This window comes from Danio rerio, chromosome 14 (genome assembly GCF_052040795.2).
Source record: "Danio rerio strain M-AB ecotype USA chromosome 14, GRCz13ab, whole genome shotgun sequence".
Lineage (NCBI taxonomy): Eukaryota > Metazoa > Chordata > Actinopteri > Cypriniformes > Danionidae > Danio > Danio rerio.
Window position 1 is genome coordinate 38,683,416 of NC_141034.1, and position 11,220 is coordinate 38,694,635.

An 11,220-nucleotide genomic window follows, 5' to 3' on the forward strand; every position below is an offset into this window, starting at 1 on the left:
CAAGATTTTGTATTAACAGATAATAATGATCATGGTGGTGCAGTGGGTAGCTCACACCAAGAAGGCTGCTAGTTCGAGTCCCAGCTGGGTCTGTTGTCGTTTCTGTGTTGAGTTTGCATGTTCTCCCTGTGTTTGCGTGGGTTTTCTCCAGGTGTTCCGGTTTCCCCCTCAGTCAAAAACATGAGCTATAGGTGAATTGGGTAAACAAAAATGGTCGTACTATATCTGTGTGTGTGTGTGTGTGTGTGTGTGTGTGTGTGTGTGTGTGTGTGTGTGTGTGTGTGTGTGTGTGTGTGTGTGTGTGTATGTATGGGTATTTCACAGTACTGGGTTGTGGCTAAAAGGGCATTTGCTGCGTAAAACATATGCCGGAATAGTTTGTGGTTTATTCCGCTGTGGCGACCCCTAATAATCAGAGACTACACCGAAGGAAAATTAATGACTGAATAAATAATTATTAGAATAAAAATATTATAATAAAAGAATATGCAAAATCACAAACAATGGGCGCAATAGAACAACATGACTGTATAAACCAGCAACCGAACACATTGCACAACATCTAAAATATAGTTTAAAATCAAAAAGGGTCCAAAGATGCTTCTCTTACAACAGCAAATACATTTATTTTGGATATCGGAGGCCAGTTTCATACCCGTCAACCCTCCCGTTTTTTCCGGGATTCTCCCGTATTTTACAGTTCTATCCCGCTATGGCAAAAAACCATTAAAGGGTCACGAAACACCAAAACACATTTTTTTAAGCTGTTGACAGTTGTACGTGTACCACACTGCTGAAAACACTATTAGGACACATATTTCACTAAAAAGTGAAAATTGATTGTTTTTGCGTTATTTCGAGCAAATTCGTACTTTCGGTTTAAAACTAATTTTTGAAGCTGCGTCATGGCCATGAGATCTTAGCGTGTATTCCAGCGTGTAGACTTGACGTCTGTACCTGGGAGTCCCGTATTACCTCTCTGAGTGTGTTGCATTCATTCATGAGTATGGCTTGGTTCAAACCAAGAAATGCGTCAATAGAGCCGCCATTTTAGTACAGGGTAGCACTTCTTTGAAATTTATGCGAGACCAAGGTTCAGTGGAGGACTGGTCCCTCCAGAGCTAAAGAGATACACATATAAACATAAATCTATGATCAGGAGTTTTTTTTCCCCACAAAAATGATAATTTTACATCACTTTTCTACATCAATGGAGAAGTGAAAGCGGGACCATTGCTGACAAGGAGCATGTGTTTGTGAGCATGTTTATTCCTCCCTCCCTGTTGACTTTGATCTAATCTGTGTCCTGAAACTCACCCTGCTTTCACTTCTAATGCTAACGGACGGAGTAGTTCATTTGTGAATGAATCTCCATAATGAACGACTCATTCACTTAGCTGACAATAATACAAGTTTCTGGCACCGCAGCGTCTTATCATATTTCATTTACATTGTTTGCTGATTTTATTCAACAAAGCTAGCATTAGCAGAGAATTTAGTAAAAGTTGGTTAAAAGTCCAGCATCTTCACATTGGCTTTAGTCTTGACTAGTGCAGTTGAATGACATTTGTCCTGGAAGCACTGTACAAATATGGCGGCGCTATCGTGGCATGTGATATCTAGTGTATCTATGGTGTTTTCCTGTGATACAAACTACTGGAATTCTTTTCACCATTTATCTTTTTCTGTATAAGTTCACCAAAAAATGGTTGTCATTCACTTTCAGGCCATTCAAGTTCAAGGTGACCTTTCTTTTTTCTGTAAAACGTTTTGAAAGGTTTTAAAAGAAACTGTTCATTTAATGCAAGTCAATGTCTACCACTCCTTTGAGAGTCAAGAAAACATATTCAGGCAAATTAAAATCCATACCCGTGACACCTGAGGATATTCACCATGGAAATATGAAGCAAAGGGATCAGTCTGGGGCAGAAACCAAACATGATTTACCACCTTGGGTCACTATTTAAGATGTTTACATTTAAGCATAAATTAAATTGTATGAATGAATATGAATTAGACTATTTTCTGTCAGTATATAAAATAATTACTTTTTCATTAGATCAGACTGGCTCATGATAATCCAGAGCTTCTTACTCTACTGATACCATAGTTTCAGCAATGAATCTTTAATGTTCTACTGAAGTAAAAAATCCTGGAAGGCCTGAGGCTGAATAAATTAGCAGTAAATTAAGAGCTATTCCTCTATACAAAAAAAGCATTTCTGTGGTGTGATGCCATGCATGTCATAAACAAAAATAAAACAATAAAAGGCAGAAAAAGAAAATAACGTGAAACTGACAAAATAATGCCATAGAAAAAGCGTCTTTGAGGGCATTCATGAGCAATGCATTTAACAGAGCTCTTCAGAGCTGCCCCTGTTTGAGTGAGCTCTTTGTACAGAGACGCCCACTGCTCATGGGGATTGATGGCATGCTGTGGGACTTGGTTAGTACAGCAATTACATATGATTTTTGGGTGGCTGTTTAAGAATCCATATAAATAAGGGTTTACATGCAGGAGAAAAAAAAGTATTCATGATTCACGATTATTAATATTACACTTTGTTCATATCATCACATTCAGCAAAAAATACCTTTAGATAACAGCAAAAGTGAATATGTTTGAAGGATGTTTTTTTTTTTCATTTCATATGTAGGTGTTTTTTGTTCTGTGATTGTACTGTTTTTAGTACCACATAGAAATCTGATAAATGGTAATATATGCAAATTACATACATGACATTCACACAAAATATCTCATATATCTCATATATATATATATATATATATATATATATATATATATATATATATATATATATATATATATATATATATATATATATATATATACACACACACACACACACACACACACACAATATGTGTTTCTAAATATTGCAAAAAAAAATGTCTGCTTTCACACGTACATATATTTTTGCTGTGACATTCGTATGGTAGGGTCAAATTTGCAGTCAACAACATGAAAGCATGCATGAATCCATCCTGCCTTGTATTAAAGGTTTTGGCTGGTGGTGTAATGATGTGGGGGATATTTTCTTGACACACTTTTGGCCCATTCGTACCAATTGAGCATCGTGTCAACGCCACATCCTACCGGAGTATTGTTGCTAACCATGTCCATCCCTTTATGACTAAAGTATACCCATCTTCAGATGGCTACTTCAAGCAGGATAACGCGCCATATCATAAAGCACGAATCATCCCAGACTGGTTTCTTGAACATGAGATCACTGTACTCACAAGGCCTCCACAGTCACCAGATTGCAATCCAATAGAGCAGCTTTTTAGTGTGGTGGAACAGGAGATTCACAACATGGATGTGCAACCAAAAAATCTGCAGCAACTGCTGCAATCTGAAGAATATTTCTAGTACCGAGTTGAACCTATGTCACTAAGGATTAGGGCAGTTCTGAAGGCAACAGGGGGTCAAACCCAGTACTAGTACCTAATAAAGTGGCCCATGAGTGTATATACATTCATACATAAATTTATATTATATTTTCTTCCCAACCATTGGAATTACAAATGTTTAGTGTTCAAATATTAGCTGTAATTATGTGTTCATTTATGAACATATATGCATGTAAATATGTATATTTATATATGTAAAGGAAGCCCTTTTTTGCAATATTTGAAATATATGCCGCACATGACATCTTATAAATGTAAAATTTAAATAGAAAATTAAATGTTTGGTGTAATTTGCATATATTTACATGTATGAGATTTATATATGGGCTGTGTCTGAAAATCCAAAAATAACAGAATAAATATGAATAAAATAATTATTCCAATTATAAGTATTTATCGTACATACTAACAAACTGTAAGACATAGTCAATAGAGCATATTTCAAATGTGACAATGAAGAACCTTACACCTTTTAAAAGCTTGAAACTCTACATGATTTTAAGATAAGTATACTTACACTGCCACCATGTGGTCATTTGCCATATAATTGCCTAAAAGAAGTTACACAAGTGCACTTTTAATTTGAGAGAAGTTGATATGAGCGACTAACGCAGCCGTGAGTTAGTGTAAGCTGACAAAACACTAAAGACAGAGAGATTCTGTTGGTTTGTTCTGGCCTTTTCATGAGGCAAATTGGATGTCTGACTGACCTTATCAATGGACTCTGGCCCCAAATCTCCAAACCGCTAGCATTTACAGCTCAAAGGTTAATGGAAGGAGCTGGAGCCAGACTGAAGGTTATGGATGGAGCTTTTAGCCTCCTGCCAGCTCAGACTTTAGACAACAAGCGGGATCTGGCATGTTCTGATGTCTCCAAAATAGAGTAATTGCAAACTCCATAACTGAGAATTAATGAGGCTCGCAAGAGGATATTTATCCTTGGATTTGCAGAGATACATGGGATAATAATATACAAAAAAGACATTTAGCGTGATAAGCTTTAAATCAGATGATAATCAGTCATTATTTTCACCATATTTATTTAGTTTAATTTATATCCAAAGCAATTGTTTACATTTTAAAAACAGTTGTTAGTTTGGAAACAAAACTTTACATAAAGGGATTAAAAGAAAAATTCAAAATGGATTCTAGTATCTGTAAATATGGTTTGTTGTGGAAGTTTTGGAATAGATAAAATGCCAATAGGTGTAGTTAAAAAAAACAGATTAGTACTTCACTATACAGTTGGCTCCATTTTCAAAACAATTTCCATTAAAAAAATTCAATTAAAAAATGTTTATTAGTTTAGTAAGGGAATAGGATTTTGCAAATGCTTTAATAATGGAAATAAGTTTTATATCAATATAGACTATTAAAAAGCAAGCAAGGAAGGAAGGAATGAAGGAAGGAAGGAAAGATTCATGTTTGGGTAATTTTGGATCAGAATCATCTGAAAATAAAAGGTATGTTTCACGAATTCTGATGTTTCTGAAATACTATATTTATAAATAAAAAGGCACACAACTAGCAATTCATCCCGTTGTTAATAGTTCATTTAAATATTGAGAGAAAATGATTTTATAAATATAAAATATCTTGATCAAAAATATAGTAAAAAAATAGTAAAAAATTGCTTGTAAAATATTAGGGAAGTACAATTCGAGTTTATTTATTGAACAGGGGCATGCACAAAAACACATTAACCTTGAAAAGCAAAGATACGTTGTGACAGGTTTTAGCAAAGTTGCTATTTTCCACCTGCTGTCACTGGACGGGTAAATGTTATAAACTATGAACGATAATAATGATGATGATAATAATAATGATGATGATAATAATAATAATAACAACAACAACAACAACAACAACAACAACAACAACAACAATTTAAAAAAAAAAAGATAAAATATATATATTTTTTTTTTAAGATAAAAACATACACACTCACTCACGTACAGACTCCACTCTTACCATGGAGCGTGTCGCTTAAGATGTTTTCTACGATTTTTGTATTTTAAATGTGTCATATTATTATTTAGTAATCTCTATAATTATGAATACACACACACTATAAGTCAAAAGTTTAGGGTAATTATTTTTTTTATATTGTATTTATTTTTATGTCAATTGTATTGCCTTTGAATGTTTTGTTCTAAAATTGCAATTAAAAATAAATAACTTGGCCAGTAGTGTATAATTAATATAATATATAATTTATATATAATTAAAATTATATTGTATTTAATACTTTTTAATAGGAGTAATAATAAATAATATCTAAAAACCAAAAACGTTTTTTTTTAATTCATGCAAAGTTGCAGAGAAGCTACAAATCGCCTTTAGCAAAAATGAACTGAAATGAAATATCGCCATCTTCTGGTCTAGTCACAAAATCATCTGCCTTGGACCTTGATCAAAACACAAGGACATAAATGTGTTACCTAAAATCTTATTTTAGAACCATCTTTTTTTTTTTTTTTTGACAAATTTTTAAGCACACAATGTGGGAAAGAATTTGTAATTACAAGAGTGTGTACACAATTCTATCAAGCTTTCTTGAGTTCCCTCCCATCAAGCTGGACTGCAAAATTATTGTTAGGAGGACAGGCAAGTGAATTGACAAATGAATGCAGAAAAAGATCTAGATTAAATTTAATTAACTTATCTGACAAAATAGAACAGACAAGCACCGATGACTGGTGTCAAGAATACAAATTAGCAAATATACTCAAATTGTTAAAACAAAATGAATGTTAAAGTAAAATGTTTAGTATACAATTAAAAGATGTTGCATGAATGTCTGTCAAAGAAAACAAAGGGTGTTCAAGTATCAAAATTTTTTTATAAAATGTCAATCAGTGTAACTCTCTCATACTCTCTTTTGTTGACGTATTTTATATTCAATAAGTAAGGATGCTCTGATCAGGATTTTTGCCACTGATACGGAGCACCAATTCCTTATCAGGGTGATCAGCCAATACCAAGTACCGATTCTGATGCTTAAAGAGAAAATGTGCTTTATGCATTATAAAGCTTAAAATATGATACTAAAATGGTGATCTCTCCTTACCTATAAGAGAATAAATAAAAGATGTTGCATGTTTTTAAACATGTCTCTTATAACCATTTAGTGTGGAAATGTAATGGTCAGAAGCAGCTTTACTGAAAATAATAGATAAAACAGATGGAAAAAATTGGTAAGAAAAATCACTGACAGAGAAAATTGGAAACATTGCAAATGATTAAGTTTGAAGCACAAATCTGATGCATAAGAAATTAAAATGCACACCTGTAAATCCATTACTTATTAATAAAAGGAAATAGGTCCATAAACTACTATTTATTGCAATAAGTATATTGCGATAAGCTATATTTTTAAATATTCAAGTAAAACAAAAATATTAATAATATATACAGTTGAAGTCAAAATCATTAGCCCCGTGTGATTTTTTTTCCTTTTTTATTTTTTTCCCAAATGATGTTTAACAGAACAAGGAAATGTTCTTGATATGTCTGAAACAATTATTTCTTCTGGAGAAAGTCTTATTTGTTTTATTTCGGCTATAATAAAAGCAGTTTTAAATTTTTTAAAAGCCATTTTAAGGTCAAAATGACTAGGCCCTTTAAGCTATTTTTTTTCGATAGTCTTAATTAACTTAACTTAACTTACTTAACTTAGTTAAGCCTTTAAATTTCACTTTAAGCTGTATACAAGTATCTTGAAAAATATCTAGTAAAATATTATTTATTGTCATCATGGCAACGAAAAAAATATCAGTTATTAGAAATAGGTTATTAAAACTATTATGTTTAAAAATGTGTTGAAAATAATTTCTCTCCATTTGACAGAAATTGGGGGAAAAATAAACAGGAGGGGCTAATAATTCTGACTTCAACTATATATATATATATATATATATATATATATATATATATATATATATATATATATATATATATATATATATATATATACCCCTAATATTTCCAGTTCTTATATGTCCTCTGCTTGTAAACAAATAATTGTTTTTGGTTCATGAGATCGGCCATGATTAGCGAGTACCGATTGAGTCAGAATAGTGTTGTAGCACTGGAACACCCACATTTGCACTTCACCCCCACAATTGTAATTGTAAACATTTTACCTGTATTTTATACACTTGTATTTAATATGATTTCTCTCAATAATTTAATTTGTATTCTTAGTATTATTGTTGTTATTATTATTATTATTATTATTATTATTATTATTAACAACACCAAAATATGACTTATCCTTGACAAAAAGGTATCAAAGTGGTATACATTTCATTAAACTCATTGTATTTTACAATTAAGAAGTCTTATTACATTAAAAAATCAATTAATTAAGCAAACATATACATTGAAAAACATTATATTCATAAATGAGCAATATTATTACATATAATAAATATCTCTATATGTCCGGTATATTTATAACCCTAGGTCCTTCCTAGGTTGACTAGTTTTACTGAAATACGAATGATGTCATGCTCACAAGAGACCTTATGAGTAAGAATGTAATCACTGACCAAGCATAAGAATATAATACCATTTCACCCTCAGAGGCATGCATGCATGCATACATCTCATAATACTGCACCACTTAACTTGATTTCCATCCATGGTTAATTTCCAGGAATTATCATTTAATCATATTAAAAAGGATATAAATGTTAGAACAGTAAAACAGTGCTCCCCCTCGTCTCATGTTAAAACGAGACATGACTCAGGGTCAGTCTGACATCCCAACCCCCATCAGACAGCTGTAGCATAGACCATGCATGCAATCCTAATGTCTGCACTATTGGTCATATCCTAGATTTACTAATTCATCACATAAAGGCGCTGTATGTCTGAAGCATGACTATTTACTGATACAGAAAGGGCAGGCTGACTACAGCTATCCAGCATCCCTCCCTCCCTCTTTTCCTCTCTCTCCTCATAATTCCACGCCCAAGCGGACACACAGACACCAGCAGACGCAGTCTAATCTCAGCAGACACGCCGTCCTCCTCTCTTTCTACCAGCCAGTGGATACAGCCACTTCTGTGCCCTACGGTAAGCCTTTTATCGAGCTTAACAAAAGCTAATGCATGTGCTTGTGGGTTTAGTGCGACTAATGCGACAAATGGAGATGGCAAACTAGCAATGGCTATAGGAAAATGGATGGCTATTCTTCCTGTGCGAAAGACACTGCAGTGTAGCATGTGGAGGGGAAAAAAAGGCTGGTGTATGCTTAAATACATGAAATCTAGAAGAAAAAACAACAACAAAAGAAATGTAGATCTAATAAAGGAAGGAAGGAAATGTGCTGGTGTGCATGTTAAGATGCATGGCTAGGTGGGCGGTTAGCAGCGCTGCATGATACACACGTGTGCTACATGCTACCATCACACATGTACATGTGACGGAAATTTATCTTCCTGAAGCATCCGATATACTTGCCTTGAAAAATACACCATCTAATGCACCTTGTATGTAATGCAGCATGCTATTTGCGTTAAAAATAATTGCAGTACATAATCATAATTGCAACCGTGCAGTGGATAACTAAAAATATTGCATTTAGAAACACCATGCAAGTTATACCTTCATGTAAAAGCACACAAGAGACAAAAGCAAGGTCAATGCACTGAATCACATCTGTCATCTCTGCTGGCAGCAAACATGTCTGACAAGCCAGACCTAACAGAAATCGCCAGGTTTGACAAAACCAAGCTGAAGAAGACGGAGACAAAAGAGAAGAACCCTCTTCCCACCAAAGAGAGTGAGTGTGTGTCTGTGTATGTGTGTTGCATTACAGCATACGGTGTGTCCACTCATTTTGGGTGTGGTATTGGTCTCTTTTTTTTCCCATCTGCCTTTTATTTCTCTGCAGTGTTGTGTCTTTATTTATCATTTTGTTGCAGGCACCTCTGCATTCCCATTCCCTTCTCTATTTTTCTAGCACGATCACACTGCCTCTTTTTTTCAGCTTCTTATGTCAGCAGATGGGTGTCAGCTCAAAATCCTCCATCAGCATTGCAGTGCAGACCTAAGCCTGCTTGCAGAATTCCCCATGTGAATAAGCATCTAATTTGCAAAAATGCCACGATATTTGGCATGACCATCCTTCAAATAAATCTCTCTTTCTTTCATAAGAAGCTTTACATTCACAATAAACGTATTAATAAGCATTGTTTATATGTAATCTGTTTTCAGCTATCGAACAGGAGAGGAAAGGAGATGCTACTCCGTAACCTAGGAGCCGATGAGAAGACAAGCACAATACATGTTCTTCTGACATGGCAGATATTACAATCCTTATTTCTGTTTAAAGGGTGCTATTGCCCCACGTGATGCATGGATAACATGGCGATTGGAGTCACTGGGGCTTATGAATGGGTGTGTGATGAAGGGGGAGGATGCGAGACAGGGTTTAAAATGGGTATTTTACCAAAATATGTTTAGTGCATTTGTTTCTTTTTTATAATTTTTAAAAGGGTTTCATCATGAAATAAAGACAAGTGAAATGTAAAACAAATAAAATGCCAAATATGACTTGTCTTCTTAAAACTGATTGTTAATATTTCTTTTTAAATGTCTCTTAAGCTCACTAAGGCTGCATTTTATTGATCAAAAATATGGTAAAAATATTAACCTTGTGAAATATTATGAATTTCAAATGTACATTTTTCTCCATAAATGTCTTTTTTAACGAGTCATTATTATTTAGTTAGTATTATATATTATATATTATGTATTTTGTATTTTTTATTTTACACACACACACACACACACACACACACACACACACACACAACTAACACAACTAACACAACTATGAATAAATAAAAATAATTATGGCAGAAATATAATTTTGCAAAAAAAAAAAAAAAAGGCAATTGGACAAAATAACCAATTGTTATTTTTGCAAAATAAGGATGCAACAAAAACTAAAACATTTGTTTTACAATTTTGGCCTATTGTAATTATTTTTCCAAAACAATTGGCAGTAAATCACACAATTTATATTTGAAATTTCAAAGAAATGGGATCAGACCTTAAACAAATTTTAACATTTTACTCACACACACCCAATGAATACAAAAATGCCAGGAAATGTGATAAATTTTAATTGATCTCTTAATTTTTCTCCATATATGTGCGCATGTAAAATTTATTTAAAACTGATATTTTTGTATCAATGTAAACAATTTTACTGTCACTTTTTGATCAATTTAATGCATTCATATTCAATAAAGTATTCATTTCTTTAAGATATAGATCGTCCTGTCACAATACTTAACATTACTGTACACACAATTCATTAAATCTGGGAAACTAAAAATGGAGCAAGTTGTACTGTATAGGGCAGTAGTCACAACAAAAGGTTCTTGTATTATGGTCACAAAATCAATAATCACTAATCCAGTGGCAACGTGTCTGACCAGACATTCACAGAAATACATGTCTAGACAATGTACCAGTTTAAATTGTGAACTTAACATGACTTTTTCAGGCCCTATAAGGATTGACTATACATTTTCCACACATTAACTATTCAATCATATAAATAATGGATTTACAATATTATTATGCTCTCATCCCATGGATATTGTACAGTTCAAAAATATGTAATGTGACATTAGAAACCCGACATATCACACTTAGGAAAGAAAAAGAAACAACACGTACCTTGACTTGTGCATCCAAGGTGGAGATAAAAATCCATGAATTTGGTTTTTGTATGATTTCTGTATGGAAAGACAAGATTAATTAA

General features: G+C 33.2%; 2 protein-coding genes across 6 annotated transcripts in view; one reads left to right on the forward strand and one right to left on the reverse strand.

Annotated features, from left to right (window-relative positions):
• The window catches only part of gria1a (glutamate receptor, ionotropic, AMPA 1a), a 382,253-nt gene that overhangs the window by 352,130 nt on the left and 18,903 nt on the right, over window positions 1–11,220 (reverse strand). For all 5 annotated transcript variants that reach the window (XR_015506947.1, XM_087280929.1, XM_087280930.1 and 2 more), the window contains one exon: window positions 11,136–11,194. The gene's annotated coding sequence lies outside the window, so the exon portion shown is untranslated. The remainder of the gene's footprint in view (window positions 1–11,135; window positions 11,195–11,220) is intronic.
• Window positions 8,400–10,719, forward strand: tmsb2 (thymosin beta 2). Its single transcript, XM_087281838.1, has 3 exons — window positions 8,400–8,516; window positions 9,121–9,225; window positions 9,660–10,719. Exons 2-3 carry the CDS (start codon window positions 9,126–9,128, stop codon window positions 9,695–9,697), a joined length of 138 nt encoding a protein of 45 aa, XP_087137964.1. The 5' UTR covers window positions 8,400–8,516; window positions 9,121–9,125; the 3' UTR covers window positions 9,698–10,719.

Coding starts and splice junctions, on each gene's coding strand:
- tmsb2 (XM_087281838.1), top strand. CDS start 9,126: ATGTCTGACAAGCCAGACCTAACAGAAATCGCCAGGTTTGACAAAACC. Junction 9,226..9,659: donor CCCTCTTCCCACCAAAGAGA/GTGAGTGTGTGT, acceptor ATCTGTTTTCAG/CTATCGAACAGGAGAGGAAA.